Source organism: Erpetoichthys calabaricus, chromosome 5, assembly GCF_900747795.2.
Source record: "Erpetoichthys calabaricus chromosome 5, fErpCal1.3, whole genome shotgun sequence".
Taxonomy (NCBI): domain Eukaryota; kingdom Metazoa; phylum Chordata; class Cladistia; order Polypteriformes; family Polypteridae; genus Erpetoichthys; species Erpetoichthys calabaricus.
Window position 1 is genome coordinate 99,003,841 of NC_041398.2, and position 24,358 is coordinate 99,028,198.

Sequence of the window (24,358 nt, forward strand, 5' to 3'; positions counted from 1 at the left end):
TTCAGCTGTAAAAATATTTAATATAATAATATATAACTAATTTTAGTAAGAATTAGTGTTAATTTTTTCTCAGTTTTTTCCACCATTTCATAATAACAGCTGATATTAGCCCTGTAATATCTAACATGAGCTGGGGCTCAATTTAGACTGGGGTTTTGTGCAACAGTGTTTTTTTGCATGTATTATAAAGTTTGTAATCATTTTACAAAACCTATATAGTAAAGATTAAATATAGATAAGATGTTTTAATTTCTGCTATATGCTCTAATGTATTTTTGTACAGAAGGTGATTAGGCTTGCGTAACACTGATTACAAGCTGAGCATGCCTTAACAATGTCACAACTAACTTGCAAATTACAGCTTTTTCAAATTATATGATTTATTCTAAAAGAAATGCAAATTAGAATAAACATACAGTACAAAAGAGCAATTTTCAAATTGATAAACAAAAAGATCATAACAATAATTAGTATTATTGTTGAGATATGACCAGAGAAAGTCATAGACAGAGGCAAATACAGTCACAAATCTGGAGGCCTAGACCAGCTGGCCATCCACTCCTCTCGTGAGCATTCTAGAGTATTATCAAAGTCCGTGCTCATCTAGTATGACAACTTAATCCTTTACTTGGAATACAAGGCTGTCAGTATTTCTGGTGTCTTTCCCATCTGTAGCAGTAAAAGCTTGATGGTACAGTAGTGACACCAAGTGCCACAGCAGAGTAATAAGAAGTGAAGAATAAGTAGCATTTTATAACTAATATCATGCTTTATCTTTTTGTGCAAATGACTGACAATAGAGGTGTAATAAGAATAGCCAAATAGCAGGATTTAAAAAACAGAGACCAATTGGCCACCTCCCACAAAAGCAGGAAAATCATTCCACAACTTTAGGTCTCTGTAGATAAAAGCTCAACCTCCCACCATGTTGGAATGTTTAGTAGACTGCCATCTATAGATCTTAAAGCGTGCTCTAGTTTGTATTTAATGATAAGCTGAGATAAGTAGGGCCTAGGACATCTAAATCTTTATAGGTAACAATAACAAAATTGTAAAGCTGCTGTAAATTTAACTGATAGCCAGTGTAAAGACTTAAGAGCAGGAGTTATTTAGTCCATCTTTCTAGTACTAGTAAAGATTACAGCAAAATTTCATATAAATTTAAAGCTGTAAACAGAAAAACAACCTGTGAGTAAATGCATTACTGTAGTCCTATATATTTAAGCTGGTACTAGTACTAGTACTAGTGCTATCTAAACTGGAAAAGACAAGTTTTAGAAGAGTATTGTGTTTTAAAATTAAAAACTGGTGACAATAAATTTCCCCCTTAGGATCAATAGAGTATCTATCTATCTATCTATCTATCTATCTATCTATCTATCTATCTATCTATCTATCTATCTATCTATCTATCTATCTATCTAAGATAATTCTTAAGTTGCATGCTGGTTCAGTAAAACTAGCATCCATTATGAATCTTGGTATCGTTTTAATATGTACTGTATATATGGAAGATGCTGGTATACTCATCAAAATCTTTTGACTTATGTGTGTTACATCTGTCAAATGAAACATTACAGAGGAACTGCAGACCACAGACAGGCTATGAAACAGTTAGAGCATTACAACTCTCATTTGAATGAAATTTCTAAATGATTTTAACTTTTTTATTTACCTCATCGTAACAAGTAATGAATAACATAGAAAAAAATAAATCAGGATTTTACTCTCGAACTCTTAAGGCCAACTGTCAACTGTGTGGCAACATTACTATTTAGTCTAGAAAAGTCTTTTTTCTGTTCCTGTTATTTAGCATTATGAATCCTGCACCAGTGACCACCTACCATAGTGGCATTCCAATATTTTCAGATAGGATCAGAAAAGTATCAGTGTCTGATCATAGGTACCAGGGAAAGTTGTGCATCACATAAATGTGTGTGTTAGGACAAAGGCATCTGGATAAATATATGCATTTAGACAGAGAGCTGTTTCTTTAAGCAGAAAATATAGATTTTTTTAAATGATGTATTTCTCTGGATGACAATGTTTCACGTTAATCCAGGCATATTTTCTGGTTGGAGCATGACATTTTTGTTGAGATACTGAAAGCCCCCATTTCCATCCTTGAATCTGTGAATGCTTTTTTCTCTAGAAAATTGTGAACCAGGGTTTTTTTTTTAAAAAGACAGTCATCATTAGCGACTGACTGTGCATTTGATAGAATGGGGGTGGTAGGGTTCATTTATGTGCCGATAAAGACAAGCAGCAAGCAGCCTGCTATTCCATCCCACCACCGCCGCAGAACGTGCACAAAGTTCTCCCAGCTCATGCCTTGATTATCTGGGAGTAAAGTGCTGGAGTTTTAGAGTGGAAATAATAGATCGTTATTTGGAACACATGTATTTCATGTGTGTTCCGTTTCTACAATAATCTGTATAAACACATTGTTAAAACAGAAACATAGTAAATGACAAAATGTTGGCATAAACTGTATAATGTGTGAAGCCTGAAGTCCAAAGATCAAATAAACACTAATTCAGCGTGAGCAGGAACACTCAATAAAACTGAATTAAAAAATCAAGTGACGGAGAGATACTTGTTTACATCTGAACGGCATAACAAGGAGCCAAGGAATCAAGTTGCACAAGGAGCATTGAAGGGGCTCAAGGATTGTGTATAATAAAGTGTTGACTGTTGCATCTTCATAATGAATATTAAATCACGCATTCTAGGGGTATAAAAACTTGCCCCACCCAATAAACAGGGTTCTGAAGAGCCCTGACGCTGTCATGTAATATTGATTGCCTCCTTTTCTGAAACCTGCTCACTGTGACGATGTGAAAATAAAGCTGCTATATGACCACACCTGCTGTCTTGTCTAAGTGATCGTCCACAGTTTGTATAAGGCAGATTCACCAGCGTTTGTGTGTCAGCTTTTATCCCTCCAGATCAGAGAATGTCCCGTTCCATTGCCTCAAAACACCACTCACATCTACAGTTATTCCCAGTTTCAAATAAAAACTAACAGCGTCAGATCCCTAGGGCGGTATTATGTATCATGATCGTGACTGAGAGAATTAAAGTGAAAAAAAACAGTAACTTTTACAAGTACTATAAATGTACACCGTCTGTTACAGACGCAGACCAAATGTATGTGTGTACTGTATAATATTAACAATAAGAGCAGCTCACTACTGAAAACGGTAAATATAGGAGGCAGTCGGGATCAAACTGGGGACTCTTGATTACAAGTCAGCAGTTCTCACTGCTATGCCACGGAAGCTGTTGTCTCATCCTTGAACCTTTTGTGAAAGTGTTTATTTGATCTTTGGACTTCAGGCTTCACACATTATATAGTTTATGCCAACATTTTGTCATTTACTACTAACATATGAAAAATGTTTCTGTTTTAACAATGTGTTTACACAGATTATTGTAGAAATGGAACACACATGAAATGCATGTGTTCCAAATAACGATCTATTATTTCCACTCTAAAAGTCCAGCACTTCACTCCCAGATAATCAAGGCGTGAGCTGGGAGAATTTTGTGCACGTTCTGTGGTGGCGGGGGGATGGAATAGCAGACTGCTTGTCTTTATCAGCACATTTACAGGACAAAAGACATAGATGGAGAGGTGCGATGGGATTTAAGATGGGCCAGATCTACGAGTTTTTTCGTAGGCTTTGGTAATTCTAGTGTTAATTTTGTCTATAATACAGTGCAGATAAATGTTGTATTTTTATATTTTATGTTTTCTGTATATTTATAACTCCAATGTTAAATATAATAAAATAATAGTCTAATATACACTGTGAATAGCCATTGTTTTTGTTCTTAGTTAACAATTTGTGGTGATAGACTCTCAGTCTAATTATGTTTAAATTGTTGTAACTAGTAGAAAAGTTATGCACAAAATTTCTGTTAATCAGAGTAATAAAGTTGGTATCAGGCTTACATTTAATTTTTTTAGGTTACTTTTAATTATATATATATTTTTACATTGTGTTTTATCACAAGTTATACTATAGTTTATTGTATATAGCAAATTATTACATTTTAAATAGGTATATTAGAAGTACTTTAAGTATTACCTCTAAATTCGTAATCATAACTACTCAGAGCTTAACCTTTACTTATTCCCATTTACCAGTACATGTAGGCTCAAGTCATTTCCCAAGTGATGTTTGCCAAATGTCAGCAGATTCTGCTAATTGCACTCTTGTATATGTTTTACAGAAAAGTCTTTCAGCAAATGTAACACTTTAGACAAATTATAAAAGGTAATTAGTTCTAATTTAGGACTGAAAGATTTAGGAAAGTGAAAAAATAGTGTATCTAAAATAAAATGTTTTTCTGTGTCATATATGATTTAAATGTAATAACCCAAATTAATACAGACACTGGCACTGCAGCTGTCATAGTTTGTATGGAAATTTTGTCCTATTTTTTCCTAATTTAGAATATTTGATTTATGTTCAACTGCAGAGTTACCTACCATCCGCACACTGAAGATAAATGATAGAATTGGATATTCATTACTTGAGGTTTCCAGGCTGCAGACCCTGTTGAAGTTCAAATAAATACTTTAGGGAGGCTGAATAGTTAGCAGAATTCAAATGAGTGTTGTTTTCCTTTCCTTTATTAACTTTACAAGAATAAATTACAATGAGAATGTTTCAGATCAACTAAACATATCATAAGTAATACAATATTGCATATCACATTTAAATTCTGCTTCAACACTATCCTTAACCCATCTAGAGAGAAATTAAATTGGATAACCTATTATGGATATTGAAGCATCTGGATTGTTAACAGAGTCCCAATGTATTTACCTAAAACAAGATTAATAAATTATTGTCACATGCTAAAGAAGCTTTGAGTAGTTCTTCAAATGCAAAAATGTTTTTTTTTATTTGAATGGGGTAGCCTTTTCTCTGTGTGTTATAATGAATTGATTTTAATTTTATGACTGAATAAGACAAGATGATGAGCTGAAATGTAGTATGAAATAATGCAACAGATTATTCACTACACAATAGAGTATAATCCCAACTAGTGATACTCTGTTGTAAATTGTTGAAGGTAAGCAAAGACTTTTTCACAGTATGGTCTGGGTGTGGCACATTCCCAAAATATATGGCCAACAACATCACTCACAGTTAGGCTACTGGTTACATTTTAAAAATAAGTGAATGCAGTATACACTTTTCATTTGAATTAAACCATTCTTCTCATAGATTGATAAGAAGTGTATCTTGTGAATGGGCTGATTCTTTATCTAAAATTCTGATTGAAAGATTCCTTTCCTGCTGATGCTTCCATTCATCTTGGAGGAAACATTTTGAAAGAAAGTGGTAGAGTGCTAGGACTTCTCAGGACTGCATGCTCAGTCCTCTGCTGTTCACCTCCTTGACTCATGAATGCACAGGCTTACACAATTGCAACATAATGTTCATTGATGACAAGACTGTCAACTGGGTATAATAAGCAGGATGACAAGTCGGTACATAGTGAGGTGGAACAGCTGGCCATTTAGTTGCAGATACAACAATCTGTCCTGCAGTATTGATAAGACCAAAAAGTTAACTGTTGACTTTCAAGAAAAAACCCACCCTGACCATCCTAGTCCTAGATCTAGTCTGGACTAGTCCTAGTCCGCGTAATTGGCTCTGCTGTGGAGATTGTAAAAAACATCAAGTTCTTCAGTGTGCACGACACTACATCCCTAAATATAAAGGCCCAGCATAAACTAGAATTTCTGAGGTGACTAAAGCTAGCGAGTTTCCTTACAGAGGTGCCATAAATCGTGTTTTGACCTGCTGCATTACAGTCTGGTACAACAATTACAGCATGTGTTACCACATAAGTGTACACAGAATTGTGAGATCAGGGGAGATTTTTATCTGGGCGCCTCTCCTTTCTCTAAAATAAACTTTCTTCAAAGTCTTTGTCCACAGGTTCTACTGCATTGTGCGGGACTCCTCTCATCCCTTTCATGGATTCTAGAAAAAGATACAGTAGCATCAGTGTGAGACTTCACAGGTGGTGTGATAGCTTTTTGCCCCAGGCTGTTAGGTTCTTCAATACAGTACGGCACCCTCATAATCTTGCACCCCACTTAACAGTCTTGATCATGATCTTTTCCAACAATTTATGCTCAAATCTCATTATCTTTTATGACAAGAGATTTGTCACTGCACTGAACTATGACATAGGTGTTCTGAGGATGCAAATGCATTTTCAATATAAATATAAAAATATCTATGGGTCCCAATGCTAAGAATCTTAAATATACTGAAAATTGTGTAAGTTGAGAACTGTTGGAAAAGATGACAATCATGCACAGTCTTAAATATCTTCTACATGGATACCATCTCCTGAATGGGAGCAGAACCACCAGATTCCTGTTAAAATAATGGGAGTTAGTAGCAGTAGGTTGTTTTTTCATAGCATGGCATTGGGACAACCTCTTCTGTGAAGTACCAGAACTGGAGTTTAAAATCCCTAAATCTTCCAAAGTGAACAGCATGCTCCATGCACAGATGAACACTGCTACAATGCATTATATAAAATGTTAACAAGATAACTCTTATAGATGGCCCTAGCAAAAAGAGCCTCTCTGAATCTTTTATGGGTAAACCTGCATATTTTTATGTTCCCTTTACTATGTAAGCTTAACGTGCCTGTTGTAGTCTTCCATCAGATAGCCATAACGGAATGAAAATATAACTGAAATGATTTTCTCTAAATAAAACTACATATGGTAAATTTCCAAATATAAAAACTAAAATAGAAATATTGAAAGGTTTGTAAAAATTAACTGAAAATGAAATGGCCTATGCAAATATTATAGAAATAAAACCTAATCGAAAAAACATTGGTACACACATATGCAATATGAAGTTTCTCTTTATTTCCTCAAAGTACTGTAAATGTTGAATAATAAAATTATTAGTTCATGATTAACCTCATTTTACTTTGACTGTTACTTTACTTTAACTTTACCCACTATAAAATCAGCAATTATAAGGTGAGTGGTGATTATTGGGTCTGGGTCTGGGTCTGAGTTGGTGAATTAGGAGCTAAGGAACGAGATTCTGACTGTTTCATCACCAATAATACTGTTACCAAATTGTTATGTGGCTGAATTTCTGTCACTGGCTTTGGCAGTGTGTATAGTACTGACCACAATGGGTTGGGAGAGACTGACGTTGAATAAGAATTAGTTAAGTTAACCTAACAAACAAAGCCACCCAGCTAGATGTCATCTTAACTTGGTTTACTTTGATTGTCTACTGTTGGTAAATTACTGTGTACTTCTGCTAATTAGATTAGATTAGGTTAGGTTAGGTTAGATTGGAATGAGTATTCAAGAGAAGTTGCCAAATGCTGACAGACAGAAGAGCAGCTTCAGCAACAGACTGCTCCACTGACAGACTGAGAAGATCGTTCCTCCCCCAAACTATGCGACTCTTCAATCTCACCCGGGTTGGGCAAACGTTAACATTATTCAAAGTTATTGTCTGTTTTTACCTGCATTTTTATTACTCTTTAATTTAATATTGTTTTTTGTATCAGTATGCTGCTGCTGGAGTATGTGAATTTCCCCTTGGGATTAATAAAGTATCTATCTATCTATCTATCTATCTATCTATCTATCTATCTATCTATCTATCTATCTATCTATCTATCTATCTATCTATCTATCTATCTATCTATCTATCTATCTATCTAACAGTATCCTGATATATCATGATATTTATAGTTAGTTTGCCTCCATAAGTATATGGAACAGCAGCACAATCGCCAGTAACTTCTCATTAACATTTGTGCCACATCTTCACTTGTTAAGCAATATATATTCAGTCAAATGCTTGGGTTGTATTGTAGTCCTCTATTGATTATTTATTTTTATCTTGGTGTAACATTTTACATTTGCCCTCACTGTAGAATCCACATTTTTGTCTTTCCCAATTTTATTTCACCTTATGCCCTGGCAACCACTTAACAGCCAGGGCAATGTTCACAAGTATAATAGTATAAAATAATTGATCATGTGTAGTATATGCAGTATACATTGTTAAAATACATATTTTGCATTAATCTTAAGCATTTATTTTGTTTTGTAGGAAACTAGATGGAATTATATGTTTCTGTTCATCATGGCACCTGCCCTGATGCAGCTACTTGTTTTACCCTTTCTCCCTGAGAGTCCCCGGTACCTACTGCTTGAGAAAAGAGATGCTGACAAAGCTGAAAAAGGTAAAAATATGAATGTATATTTGAATTTTAAATTTTATTATTTATTATGTGAAATTACTTTATCTCAATAAAACTCCACAATTCAGGACATGTCCTTTTGAATTTTATGAAGGGGATATAAGAACATTTCCTGAAGTTTCAACACTTCTCTTGAGACACTTTGGGTGATTTAGTTCATTAGCATGTACGGTGTTGTGAAAAAGCATTTGTCCCATCATATGTATTGTATTTCCCAATATTTTTTTCAGTAAAGGTTGACAACAATAAATGTTAGAAAAAGGAGATTCTGAGTGAACAAATAAGGTAATTGATGGTCATTTAATATATTTTTAGCATAACTTACTGTAACATAACATTCTCAAACCTGTGGTGGCCACCTCTAGCAGCAATAACTATATATCCAAACACTTTTGTAGTCATCACTCATTCTTTCACACCTTATGTGTTTTGAATCATTATTTCACTGCATAACGCTGGAGAGCATCAGCACATGGAAAAACGGGATGCCATGCTTGTATAAATTCATTTTAAACTGATCAGAGTTCAAAATGTTTGCATTAATGGAAAAAATTTTCCTCATACAACGAAATATTCCCAAACCATGACACCCCCAGCACCATTGTTTAGAGAGCCTGACTGTGGTATTCAGTGTTAGTCTTTCACCCAATATAACAGGGCCCATGTTGCCCAAAAACCTACACTTTTTACCTATTATAGTAGTAAATATTATTCAAGGACTATTTCAAAATTCAGATGAATTTTCAAAGTGTTTATTAATGAATAGTGGTTCCCACCTTGTTACTCTGTCATTTGTTCTGTTTATGTCTGGTCTCTTTGTGGTTGTATAACCATGTACATCAATTGTAGCTGAGGGAAGAAAGGCAAACAGGTTCCAAGATACTGTTTTTTTTTTGTTACTTCATGGGCATTATTGGAAAGACAGTAACTCCTAGAAAGAAATGTCTGCTCCAAAATGGCATCATTTGAATTATATGGCTGCAAGAAACCTAAGAAACATATGAAATTTGACAAACTAGAAGAGACCATTCAGCCCATCAAGCCAGTTTGACTAGCTAATAGCTAAGCTGTACTAATATCTCATTCGGATTATTCTTAAGTAAACTAGGGGGCTTCGCCCCCTGCTTGTTTCGCTCGCCAACCCCCGTGTTTGGTTTTCCGGATACACACTTTTAAGATTTTTTTTTTCTTTGTTTGTTGCTATTTCATTAGTGTCACTTTTATTTCTGACCTTATGTAAAAACAATATTTGGAATCTTTCTAGTCCCAATATGCTGAATCTTTTAAATGAGGTCAGTGAGACATGTGTTTAATGACTTTGTACCATAATTCAGGATAGGTTTCTCTGTTTGGAATTTCAGCACAGACAAAGCGATCTACATCATCAGCAGTTAATAATTTTTTTGCAAAGTAACCAATAAATGCATGTGAGGTAAAACACGTTTTTGAAATTCTCTGACTTAAACTTCAAAGCCTTACAATATTTGCATACTTCTGATATATCACCTGTGTCCATATATTCAATCTCTGTTCGCCTTTTAGTTATTTCTCCGTGTAATAATTTCTCTTTCTTTGCGCTAATGCAATGTTTACTTTCTTTTTTTGACACTGTCGTTTTTTTCTGCTTTCATATTCTGTATCTTGCACTGCATGTGTTCCGCGCCTACGTTTTTTTTTGAGTCTTTTGAATTCCAGTTTTCATTATCTCTAACCTGCTCTGCATGTGTTTGGCCCCTTTGTTTTGTAACCTCTTTATAATGTTTTACTTTGTTTTCTACTCTGTCTTTTATTTCTGACCTCGCTTTGTCCTACTTTTTTTTTCAATGACACCTGGTCCGTGGTGATTATTTTCCCTTTTTCGAGTAATAGTTACCATTTATTTGCGCTACTGCAATCTTTACTTTCTTTTTTTTATACTTTCTAATTTTTCTACTTTCATATTCTTTAACTTTCTCTACGTTTGTATCACACATACTTTTTTTTTTTTTAGCCTTCCGAATTCCACTGCTTTTATAATCTGTCTCTGCATGTGTATAGCGCCAACGTTTGTGAATGTGTTTATGAAGTTCTACTTTGTCTTTTACTCTCTGTCTTTTAATTCTGAGCCCGATTGGACATGCTTTGTTTCAGTTCCACTTGGGCTGATAATTACTTTCCTTATTTTCTGAATTTGCACCTAGATTATTTTTTCTTTTTTCTCTTTTTTCTCTCCAACGCTTTTGAGTCTCTTTTCTCCGCGTCTGCTTTCTTCTTCGCTTAGTCATCGATGTTTCACTTATAACGTATTGTCCTTATACGCTTTATATGCGTTGAGACCCTGGATCTGTGTGTGCTCAAATCCTTCACAAGACTGAATGTATTGCTGCCCCGTTGTCTTATTTGATATTGACTGTAAGTCGGGCGTGTCTTGTAAGAATCTCATGTTCTACGTCATCGCGACTCGATCCTGGGTCAATCTCTTGGCACAATGTCTCATGTTTAAGGTCCTCGTGGGTCTTTTAACTGTCTTCCATGATCTTAACGTGAAGATCATGTCTCGACACCCTACTGTTTCTCTCCAGGATTTTTTTTATAATAGAGAGATTTCTTTCAGAAATGGCATAATATGCCTCTGTAGCCATTAGTTCTCTGATCATTTTCTGATAGTAAAGATACGTGTAGATTTAGTATACTGGAAAGGTAGTTATTCCTTGAATTGGTCTGAGTACACTGGGACAGCAATACCTTTTTCAATAATTACATTTGATTACAGATCCCGGTGTGCAAAGCTTGCAAACTTACCTAAGAAGGCTCAAAGCTGTAATTGTTGACTTCTACAAAGTACTGAATTAAGGGAATAATTCTATGAATGAGAGATGTCAGGTTTTGATTTTTAATGAATTTACAAACCTTTCTGAAAACATGCTTTCACTTTGTCAGTATGGATTATTGAGTATAGATTGATTGGCAGAAATGTCAAATGTAATATAATAAAGTGTGCAGAAAATGAAGGGGTCTGAATACTTCCTGAATCTGTTGTATATAGCATGTTTTGCAATAAGCACCAATATGCTTTATGAATGAAGTAAAACAGTGCAATGCAATGCAAAATAACAAGGTAGATTTTATATTACTTAAAATATATAATATACACACAAAAGTTTTTGCAAATTATTGTAACGAGACTGGAAACCTTATGTAGGAGAAGGTCAGTGGAATATAGCCTTCAGTCCTTCAAACTCTCTACAGACTAAGAGTATGTCTAGCTAGTGGGGACACGTGCCTCCTGACCTTAGGACAATCTTCTTCAACAGATACTTAAATCCATTGTGAGGACATCCCTTCTCCTAACAGCAAAATACAATTCTTCAGAACTGTCATAAAAATGCGCCTTGGGGGACAGATCCTAATACTGCATTGGGATGTCATTACAGCTGACCATTATCTTAAAAAAATGATTGTATAACTTAGAAAAAAAAACAACTTTGTTTCAGCTGATTGCTGTATTCCTTTTAATCCTATAATACACTGTACTTTGTTTAATGGGAAATGAGCAATAAACATTATTAAACCATTAGGAATAGAAACAGTACAGTACATATGTCTGATTAATAACATAATCCAAAGTTACTAGTAAAAATGTAAAATGTAATTATTTTTGCAAAGTTATTATTTTATTGTGATTACTTTTAGTTATTGTGATTAAATTAAATGGGCATTATCAGTAATTTATGTACTGAAACTGAATATATTTTCAGCTATATTTGTTATGAATTATTTTTTACCTAAACATTTGTTCTTGATATTTGTATATGACTACAGTATGGTTTTAGAGTTGCAGATATGCTCAATTAATGTACTTTTCACATCATTCTAGACTTGGTCATCCAAATAAGCTTTAAGAATATAAAAGTTCAGTTTAAGTTGAGTTCCACAGATCATCTCCTAGACTTATTCAATGTGATGTCAGTCTGCTTGACTCTTTTAATATACTGAATCTACAATTACAATCTAATAGCAGCACAAAATAATACCTATCAGATAGATGTCTGTAATGTTTCAGATAAGTCAAAGAAGCAAATGAAAGTTCATAAAACATTAAATCAGACAGAAAGCCAAAGGTCAGTGAGACTACAACTTAATGTATGGAGTCATGGGGCTTTTGGAAGGCATTTATCAGAACTACAGCTCTATACCAGTTTTTTTCATAGTCTTAAGTGGAGTGGTCCTCCAACTTGCAGGGAAAACTTGGAGGTTGGTGGCAGGATTGGCACTCTAACTACCGTAAAAACTTCACACTGCTCCAAAATGGCAGACAGTTCTCCTTTTTTCTCCCCACAAGAGTAGCTCTGCTGCAATCGCCCGTAGGAAGGCGCTTTGCAGTATGAACAGGATGGGGGAACGCCCTTGGGAGCCTCATCCTGGAAGAGTCGAAACCGCTGGAGAGCCAATGGGGTCAGGCCTTTTGGGGATTGGAACTGATGTGGTGCTGTGGCATTGGCCACTAAATGGCAGCACTTGAGTAATAATTTGAGGCAGCCCATCCAGCTAGGCACGTGGAACGCATTGTCTCTCTGGCATCATCTTCCTCTGCATGATTGGAGGAGCTTTGTAAACTGCTTTTTGGTGGTGGCACTCTCTGAGGTGCCCAGACCTGGGACTGGTCAGATCTCCGTAGGTGGGTACACCTTTTATTGGTCTGGTCACTCTGATGGCTGTTATACTTAGGGAGTAGCTGTTGCTGTGGTGGATTGACTCCTTCCGATGGTGTCCGATGTCGTTCCTTTCAACAAGCATATTATGAGACTCGGATTAAGGCACTCCCTGGGGCGCTTTGTCTGTTGTCTCAGTGTATGCTCCCACTGTAGTGAATGATGTCTCAGTGTGGGAGACATTTATTTTCCTGCTTAACTCGGTGGTTGCCCATGTGGTGACACTCCTCTGACCATGGGTGATTTCAATGCGAGCACTAGCACTGACAGGGCTGACTATGAAGATTGTGTTGTTCTGTATGGGTTTGGCGACCTTTGTGAAACTGGCTTTGTGTTCCTTTGCAAAAGGTCAGGTGAGTGAGGCTGGACCTGGCCAGACTCCAAGATCAGAGTGTTTCTAATGAGTATGCACATGAGTATGTTGTGTGAGGAACTTACAGACTTACGTGCAACTGCCGATCCTAATGTGATGTGGGAGACCTTCCATTTCAAGACAGTGAAGGTTGCTAAAAGTTGTTCCCAGAAGGAGGTGTTTCATCTCGTAGGGCATGCTGGATATCATTAAGAGGAATCGCAGCACATGGCTTGATGGCAACTCTGGACTGTACTGGGAACTGTGAAGGATGGCTGTAAGGGCTCTGAAGGCAGATAAGGAGGCGTTTGTTAGAGTAATCTGTGAATAAATGCACACCATCTATGGTCTAGTGACCCATGTTCTGCTTACAGAGGAACAGAAGCATTACGCAAATCCAAATCTGTTCCTCGGAGAGTTGCAATCAGGGTGGGTGATGGAATGGTCCTTAAGAATGATGCAGTAGTTGTGACTGGGCTGGCTACTTTGAGCAGCTGTTTAAAGCTGTTCCTCCGACTAGTATGCTTTATATGTCTGGGTCCACGGGTCTTGAGGCTGATCCTCCAATTAGCTGTGAACCACCCAATCTCACTAAGCTTGCACAGGTGGTGAACCAACTGAGTGTAGGGAAGGCTGCAAGGATCCCCAGGTTGGTGGTAAAGCTGTCCTCCAGGCATTGCAAGCAATCTTTGCTTCCATTTGGGAGACAGGCATCATCCCAACTGACTGGAAAATGGGACTTGTCATCCCAATCTGGAAAGGGAAGGGTGATCACCTGGACTGCGGCAACTACGAGAGGTTAATACTGCTCTTTTTGTCGGGTAAGGTCCTTGATAGGTCATCCTGAATAGGATCACTTGTTCACTTACCAGCAACCGGAACAGTCTGGTTTAACTCCTAAAAAGTCTAGCATCAACCGCATCCTGGCACTGATGGTTCTTATGGATCGCAAATGCAAATATCAGCAGAGTTTCTTTGCAGCCTTTGTTGATTTTCGTAAAGTGTTCAACTCAGTTGATCTAGCTGCTTTGTGGGACATCCTGAGACTTTGCAGGATCCCCCCCAGAGTAGCTGGATATCATGGCCGGCCTGTACACTTGTACTGTGAGGGCTGTGCAGAGTGGAGGCAGCATCTCTGCATTTTTCCCAATTGATTCTGGGGTTCGTCAGGGGTTTGTTCTTGCTCCTACTGTGTTCAGTGCTTGCATGGACTGGGTGTTGGGCAGAGTCATGGGGTCCAGCGGCTGTGGGGCATCTGTTGGTGAAGAAAGACTCACTGATCTTGACTTTGCTGATGATGGTGTGATGTTCACGGAGTCAACGGAAGCTCTGATTGGGGTTCTCAGGAGACTGAGCGAGGAGTGTCTGGGTTTGTGAGTTTCATGGATAAAAACCAAAATCCAGGCCTTTAATGACCTTCTTGGCCCAGCCCAGCAGTGTGTCTAACTGTGGAGAGAATGTCAGCCTCGTAGAGGGTTTAATTACCTCGGCAGCAACATTCATGTCTTTGGTGACTCTTTCTATGTAGTCAATCTTTGGGAGAGCATGGAGAGTCATGGGGTCGCTGAAAAATGGTGTGTGGTGCACCCAATATCTTTGCAAAAGCCCAAAGGTCCAAGTCTTTTGAGCCCAAGTGCTTCTTGTTTTGCTATATGGTTGTGAGACATGGATGCTATCCAGTAACCTGAGATGAAGACTGGACTCCTTCTGTATTGTGTCTCTTCAGAGAATCCTTGGGTACCACTTGTTTGGCTTTGTGTCGAATAAGCGGTTGCATATGGAGTTTCAAATGTGGCAGGATTCCCCAAGAGTGATTTGGCTTGCAGGATCCTCATTGTTGAGAACCCAAGCATCTGTACCAGGCCAAGGGGATGCACACATAACACCTGGCTTTGGCAGATAGATGGTCATTTTCTGGGGGTGGAACTGGAACAAGTATCTGAAAAGTAAAGCAGGATTCAGATTATTTTGCTAAATTAGAAAGTGCAGCTTTTGATTCACATGGGAATTAATCTAGGTTTGTGTCATAATGATTTAGTAACATTATTGTTTTTTAAGAAATTGTAACGTTTTTAGGCACTTTGCTGGAAGAAAGAAAGCTAGGCCCTCACCTTAGGCAAGAAGAGGAGAAAGAGACTGACTTTTTTGGACTTTTTTCAAAAAGAGTTCTCTCAGTTTTTAGTTTAGTTCAGTTGGTGCTTTGCTTCAAAAATGGAGAGTTCATTTGATTTCTAACACATTTATAAAGAGCTCACCTAAACTATAAACATGGACACTTTTGAGAGGAGAAATGGACGGTTGGAAAGGAGCACTATCTCTGGAGAAGAAATCTTTCCTTTTACAAATCTCTATGAGTAAGGAATAGCACCATTTAGGAAATGTCATTTGGATCTGAATGTAGACTGCTCGAGTCCACCCAGGTTCTATAGTTCTTTGTATTGCTTATATTTGCTGATGTTTGTCGATAGATAGATAGATAGATAGATAGATAGATAGATAGATAGATAGATAGATAGATAGATAGATAGATAGATAGATAGATAGATAGATAGATAGATAGATAGATAGATAGATAGATAGATAGATAGATAGATACTTTATTAATCCAAAGGGGAAATTCACATACTCCAGCAGCAGTATACTGATAAAAAACAATATTAAATTAAAGAGTGATAACAATGCAGGTATAACAGACAGACAATAACTTTGTATAATGTTAACATTTACCCCCCTGGGTGGAATTGAAGAGTCGCATAGTGTGGGGGAGGAACGATCTCCTCAGTCTGTCAGTGGAGCAGGACAGTGACAGCAGTCTGTCACTGAAGCTGCTCCTCTGTCTGGAGATGATATTGTTTAGTGGATGCAATGGATTTTCCATAATTGATAGGAGCCTGCTGAGCGCCCGTCACTCTGCCACAGATGTCAAACTGTTCAGCTCCATGCCTACAATAGAGCCTGTCTTCCTCACCAGTTTGTCCAGGTGTGAGGCATCCTCCTTCTTTATGCTGCCTCCCCAGCACACCACTGCGTAGAAGAGGGCACTCGCCACAACCGTCTGATAGAACATCTGCAGTATCTTATTGCAGATGTTGAAGGACGGCAGCCTTCTAAGGAAGTATAGTCGGCTCTGTCCTCTCTTGCACAGAGCATCAGTATTGGTAGTCCAGTCCAATTTATCATCCAGCTGCACTCCCAGGTGTTTATAGGTCTGCACCCTATGCACACAGTCACCTCTGATGATCACGGGGTCCAGGAGGGGCCTGGGTCTCCTAAAATCCACCACCAGCTCCTTGGTTTTGCTGGTGTTCAGGTGTAGGTAGTTTGAGTCGCACCATTTAACTAAGTCCTTGATTAGGTTCCTATACTCCTCCTCCTGTCCACTCCTGATGCAGCCCACAATAGCAGTGTCGTCAGCGAACTTTTTGCACTTATGCAAATAAATGTCATTTTTAAATAAAAGCTTAAACTTAATGTCTCATCCTATTAGTGAGCCAAATGCTACGTTTGATCATGCCTTTCTAGCCACAGTTTCTTAAGGGTACAAAAGTTGCTTAGTACGGGGTTCCCACAGTCATGGTAATGTTGGAAAGGTTATGGAATTTCTTTCATTTTGATGAGACACTTAACCACTCAACTCAAGCACGTAGATATACATTTGAGGATTTGGAATGGCAGAGAGTAGAAACTAAGTATGTAAGTGTGGAGTTTATTAACTGGAAAGTGTTTAACTTGTTACACTCGGAGTTTTTGTGTGATGTGAACAAGACATTGAGCAATGTTGATTAATATCATGTGGACTTTATGTTCTCTGCAGTGCATTTCATGATAAATGTAGATCAAACAGATGGGAATTGGACCATACCATTTCCAGGCTCTACTGGCAACTCAAAGGCAGTCTTCTACACAGAGAGAATTTTGTTAAAATCACAGATTTCACTCTGTTTATGCTGAAATTTTATTAATACTGCTGGATAGAAAATGTGGTTGTTTGTGAAAGAGCATTAATATTTTGGCCTCCTATATCCCGAATAATATTGCTGTTCACTAAGCACCATAATACTATTTGAATTTTAATTCTAATATTGATTTTAAACAGAATTTCTTTTTAGTTACTGAACAGAAAATGTCAATGAATATATTCATTACGTACAAATGGTGACATAAATCATGTAGGATTTGATGAGGATGAGGATCATATCATTCTTTATATAGCCTGTTGCACTACAGAAGAAAAACACACATATTTGATGGACATCAACAAGCAGATAGTGAGAAATTAAATGAAATAAAGCAGTAGTCATTGAGACTAATCTGATTTACAAATAATGCCTCTCAGTATTGATATTCCACTTATCACATTCAGTTTATCGGGATGTTATTAATGCAGAAAATAGTTTGCATTTATGAAGGATTTCATGAATGAGAAAAGTCATATAACAGTTGACCAATCTGTTTTGCCTAATTATTGATAAATGTTGCTAATTTGTTAAGAATTAACATATTGTTGAGATTAAAGAGTAATACCATGCAGAAGTCTATTTCTAATAAAAGTTTTAACTTTGCAAAATCTTTGGAAACTATAGACCATTTTATTTTTTGTTTTGGTTGTATTGTTTTTTTCAAAGTTTAATAAATCATACGTTTGACCTAACACTGTTCAAGTCTTTCTACAAGTTGTAGTTCACAGTTCTACTCTGTACTTTTGCCCACCTGAAAGTAACTAATTATCAAATCACTAGCAAAATACCCACGCTTTGCAGCGGAGAAGTAGTGTGTTAAAGAGGTTATGTAAACATATATATACATATACATATATATACACATCTACATATACACATATCTACATATACATCCATCCATCCATTTTCCAACCCGCTGAATCCAAACACAGGGTCACGGGGGTCTGCCGGAGCCAATCCCAGCCAACACAGGGCACAAGGCAGGAACCAATCCCAGGCAGGGTGCCAACCCACCACAGGACACACACAAACACACCCACACGCCAAGCACACACTAGGGTCAATTTAGAATCGCCAATCCACCTAACCTGCATGTCTTTGGACTGTGGGAGGAAACCGGAGCGCCCGGAGGAAACCCACGCAGACACGGGGAGAACATGCAAACTCCACGCAGGGAGGACCCGGGAAGCGAACCCAGGTCCCCAGGTCTCCCAACTGCGAGGCAGCAGCGCTACCCACTGTGCCACCGTGCCGCCCACATATACATATATATATACATATATAGATATATATATATATATATATACACATCCACATATATATATACATATATATATACACATATCAACATATATATACACATACATATACACACATACATATATACATATACACATACATACATACATACATACATACACATACATATATATATATATACACACATACATTCACATACATATATATATATACGCACATACATACATACATACATACACACATATATATATACACATACAGGCACATATATATATATATACATATACATATTTACATATCTACATATATATATATACATATCTACATATATAAACACATATATATATATACATATCTACATATATATACACATATATATACACATATCTACATATATATATATATATATATATATATATATAATAAATACATACATACATTCACATATATATATATATATACATACATATCTATATATATCTACATATCTATATATATCTATATCTATCTATCTATATATATATATATCTATCTATATCCATCCATCCATCCATTGTCTCCCGCTTATCCGAGGTCGGGTCGCGGGGGCAGCAGCTTGAGCAGAGATGCCCAGACTTCCCTCTCCCCGGCCACTTCTTCTAGCTCTTCCGGGAGAATCCCAAGGCGTTCCCAGGCCAGTCGAGAGACATAGTCCCTCCAGTGTGTCCTGGGTCTTCCCCGGGGCCTCCTCCCGGTTGGACGTGCCTGGAACACCTCACCAGGGAGGCGTCCAGGAGGCATCCTGATCAGATGCCCGAGCCACCTCATCTGACTCCTCTCGATGCGGAGGAGCAGCGGCTCTACTCTGAGCCCCTCCCGGATGACTGAGCTTCTCACCCTATCTTTAAGGGAAAGCCCAGACACCCTGCGGAGGAAACTCATTTCAGCCGCTTGTATTCGCGATCTCGTTCTTTCGGTCACTACCCATAGCTCATGACCATAGGTGAGGGTAGGAACATAGATCGACTGGTAAATTGAGAGCTTCGCCTTGCGGCTCAGCTCCTTTTTCACCACGACAGACCGATGCAATGCCCGCATTACTGCGGATGCCGCACCGATCCGCCTGTCGATCTCACGCTCCATTCTTCCCTCACTCGTGAACAAGACCCCGAGATACTTGAACTCCTCCACTTGGGGCAGGATCTCGCTACCAACCCTGAGAGGGCACTCCACCCTTTTCCGGTTGAGGACCATGGTCTCGGATTTGGAGGTGCTGATTCTCATCCCAGCCGCTTCACACTCGGCTGCGAACCGATCCAGAGAGAGCTGAAGATCACGGCCTGATGAAGCAAACAGGACAACATCATCTGCAAAAAGCAGTGACCCAATCCTGAGCCCACCAAACCGGACCCCCTCAACACCCTGGCTGCGCCTAGAAATTCTGTCCATAAAAGTTATGAACAGAATCGGTGACAAAGGGCAGCCCTGGCGGAGTCCAACTCTCACTGGAAACGGGTTCGACTTACTGCCGGCAATGCGGACCAAGCTCTGGCACTGATCGTACAGGGACTGAACAGCCCTTATCAGGGGGGCCGGTACCCCATACTCTCGGAGTACCCCCCACAGGATTCCCCGAGGGACACGGTCGAATGCCTTTTCTAAGTCCACAAAACACATGTAGACTGGTTGGGCAAACTCCCATGCACCCTCCAGGACCCTGCTAAGGGTATAGAGCTGGTCCACTGTTCCGCGACCAGGACGAAAACCACACTGTTCCTCCTGAATCCGAGGCTCGACTATCCGACGGACCCTCCTCTCCAGGACCCCTGAATAGACAAATCCCCGCGCTTAGCAGCGGTGAAGTACTGCTTTTAAATTTTTATTAAGAAGAAAAGAAAACCTTTTTAAATTGAGGGAAAATATACCAATAACAATTTGTTAAGGATCTGTTTTTTTGTTAAGCTGCCTTTACACAGCCTCTCCGCTGTTTTATAAACGAACGCCATATAAGGCCGTCCTTTCTCCTAGCTTAGCGGTTCTGTATTCTTTTATTGTTCGTTTATAACGATTGTTATAGTTATTGTGTAGCTATTTGAGACTCACTGTTCTGTTCAGGTACCCATTTGCTTTATGTAGTCCGCGAATTCTCCGCTATTTTTTGTTCGTTTATTAAGATTATAGTTATTTATTGATTCCCTTCTTTAGCTGACTGCCTGCTCATATAAGGCGCTCTTCTGTTTTTTTGTGAAGCAGCCTCAACACTGCTTTTCTGCTGTTTTATAAACGAATGCCATATAAGGTCTTCCTTTTTCCTTGCTTCGCCAAGGAAGCCGCCTTTTTATTTAATCCACGGGTTCACCGCTGTTTTTTTTTTCTTTTTTTACGATTGTTATAGTTCTGTTTGTATACCACGTTGTCAGTTCAGCACTCCGGTTGTAATATGACCAAGCCGTGCAAGCTTACTGTTAAGAATGCAACGTATAGTTGTACAGGAGAAAAGCAGTCTTGCCTCAAATCAATGGCAACCTTTTGTAGGTCTATGAACTTAATTTAAACTTTAGGTTTACACGGTGCCGTTGTGTCTTCTCATTAAACTTGTATGTCGCGAATATGGTATTGCAAACGGTAGCGGGAGCGTTTCTATAAACTTAATTTAAACTTACGGTTGTAGCTGCACTTATGAATATGCTTGTATGCGTCACTCGCTCACTTCTTATTGTTTTGCTGCCTTCTGAATTGTGTAATGAATGTTTTCTTCAGCACTCTTTGGGGCTCTTCCTTGTTTTGTACGTACTTTGTTCACAGTCAGTTCACGTGATTACGTGGGTGGCGTGATGACGCGATACGCAAGTCCGCCTCCCACGGCCATCGAGGTGCACTCCATTACAGTATATGGACAAAAAAGAGGTTCCAGTTATGACCATTACGCGTAGAATTTCGAAATGAAACCGGCCTAACTTTTGTAAGTAAGCTGTAAGGAATGAGCCTGCCAAATTTCAGCTTTCCACCTACACGGGAAATTGGAGAATTAGTGATGAGTCAGTCACTCAGTCAGTGAGGCCTTTGCCTTTTATTAGTATAGACTAGCAAAATACCCGCGCTTCGCAGCGGCGAAATACTGGCTGAATATTTTAATTAAGTAAAAAGTTAACATTTTTAAACTGAGGGAAAATATACAAATACTTATTTGTTAAGGATCTCTTTGTATACGACGTTGTCAGTTCGTCCCTCCGGTTGTAATATGACCAAGCTGTGCGCTGAGCTTACTCTTGAGCATGCAACATACAGTTGGCCATGTGAAAAGCAATCCTGCCTCAAATCAATGCCAACCTTTTGTAGTGTTTGTCCTTGAGACTTATTAATTGTCATTGCGAAGCAGAGCCTTACTGGAAATTGAACGCGTTTGAATTGAAATGGGAGATTAGATGGTATAACGGGGATGCGAGGAATAAAAACTGTGTCACCTGAGGCACTGCCAGTAAAAATAGTTGCTTGAATCAGGTTGTTTTGTAGAGATGTGACCTGACGTCTCGTGCCGTTACAAAGTTTTGGTGGCTGTAAGTTTCTGAGTAACATTATTGGTGCCCCAACCTTCAAAATGAGATTATGCTCAGGAGTGCCTGGAGGATTTAGAGTGTTGAGAAACTCTATCGGATAATGTACCGCGTCTTCTACTTCTACAACTGAATCAACAGATTGATATGTTTTTGGTTGTGAAGGTAGTTCTTGAAGTAAAATGTGGTTTATAGTTGTAGTAATGTCATTTTTTTGGTGTCAGGATAGCTCTCTCTCTTAACCATGACACGTCATTTTGGTGGAGATTTCGTAGATCGGGGTAAACATTTTGAAGAAGGCTTTGTAAGGTATTCACGATGAGACAGAGATTTGTAGGAATATTTATTTTACGATTTTCTTGTATGAAGGTGCCATCACCTATACTCATCAGAAGAGCAGAGAACTCCTCTGCTTTTTTGTCGCCTTTCAAATGAACTCTCATGTTTATTTTTAAAGTAACAACATTGATTTGTGGCCATAGGTATGAAGATTTCAGAGATGCTTTAACTTCATCAGCGCGTGCTCCTCTGGGCACGACTGGTAGGGTTTGGCGGAAGTCTCCAGCCAGTAACACTGTCAAGCCTCCCATAAGTTTGTTGGTGTTTCGGATGTCTTGGAGGGTCCTGTCTAAAGCCTCAATACCTGCTCTATGTGCCATAGTGCATTCATCCCAGACAATAAGCTGACAATGTCGCAGCACTTCAGTCATGTTGCTCTGCTTTGATATGTTACACATGGGGGATTCAGTATGGTTGAGGTTCAGAGGCAGCTTGAAAGCTGAATGAGCAGTTCTGCCACCCTCTAGAAGAGTTGCAGCAATGCCAGAAGAAGCCACAGCTATGGCAATGTTACATTTTGCTCGGATCTTTGCAAGGAGAAGGTTTATTAGGAATGTCTTACAGTTCCTCCTGGAGCATCAAGGAAAAACACCGTGCCAGTGGCTGACGCAACGCTGCTCATGATTTGGTCATAAACTGACTTTTGGTCACTATTTAGCAAACGCTCATTATTTGTGACTATATTGGCCAATTTTGAGGTGTTGTAAGATGTCTCTTTCAAGTAGTCGGGATTTGACGTAAGTTGTGCCAGTTCTGTTAAAGGTGAAGGCAAACCGTAATGATGAAGAGATTGACCTCCAATACCAATTACGTAGTTTTGAAGCAACTGTAGACAGTTGTTATAGATCAAATTTAACCACTGGTGGACTTCTGTTCGTATATGATCTCTTTCAGTCTGTCTCCTAATATCTTCTGCTATGCTGTCTTTATGTTTTTCCCATAGGTTTAAGGGGTTTTCCATTTGGCAGAACACCAACATGACAGCAAACAGTTCACGGATCTTTTGAGGTGAGCGAGACAGAGCAGCTTCCTGTAGAGTCTCGTCCCAGTTGATATCGTCATGTAATAAAAAGAGTGCCCTACAGGCTGACTTATAGGTCGGATGTAGGACACCATCAACTGTTCTGAGAGATTTGAAAGATGTGGGACCTGTGATTTTGTTGAGCAGCAGTCGAAGATGGTAGCATTCAGAGTTATTCGGGTGTACAGTGTAGACCCATCCCAGTACATTATCCTTTTTTACTCCCAAATGTCCTGGTACAGGGTTGCCCTGTTTCCTTCGACGAAACATGTTGTTTGCCCACACATAATATGATGGAATTTCATTATAATGAAGTTGTTTTGCAAAATCATCGTGTTTACAAAGGTCAAAGAATGCTAAAAGGGTGGTTTGTGGTGGATTGTGTACTTTATCAGCAACGTTGGCTTCTGTGAAATAAATTCTTTGTCCATTCTCAAGATGCACAGCAAGATTAACGACCGGAGGGAAACGTTCGTGAATGGGAAAACAGAAAATGCGCCAGGCTGCTTCAGAGCTACTAATGTAACGACCAGCTTCGTATCGAGATACTTCGTCATTTTCATTTTGTATTGTAAATACTGCCTGGTCACTTCCCTTGTTAACATACTTGCAAATGTATTTGATTGATTTTACTGAAGTGCAAAATTTGAAATTGATGTGAGCATTGAAGAAGCAGGACAGCACAGGACTATAAGGGACCACCCATCTGTTGTCGATATCTACTCCTTTGATGTTAATTGTATGACCTCCATCAGCAGGTGCGCGCCGGCGGTACTGAGGGTAACCATCTTCTCCGGTCTGAGTTTCTGAGATGAACGGACGCGGGTACTTCTTAGTGCATATTTTGTTGATCATGCAGGGTGAGTTGATATTATGAGGTCCACATGGGCCGTGAATCATGGTGGATTTTACTATTT

General features: G+C 38.6%; 1 protein-coding gene across 4 annotated transcripts in view; it reads left to right on the top strand.

Moving 5' to 3' along the window:
* Nucleotides 1-24,358, top strand: part of slc2a9l2 (solute carrier family 2 member 9, like 2) — a 197,728-nt gene that overhangs the window by 97,631 nt on the left and 75,739 nt on the right. For all 4 annotated transcript variants that reach the window (XM_028801819.2, XM_028801820.2, XM_051928220.1 and 1 more), the window contains one exon: nt 8,136-8,268. In XM_028801819.2, the coding sequence (XP_028657652.1) occupies nt 8,136-8,268 (133 nt within the window). The remainder of the gene's footprint in view (nt 1-8,135; nt 8,269-24,358) is intronic.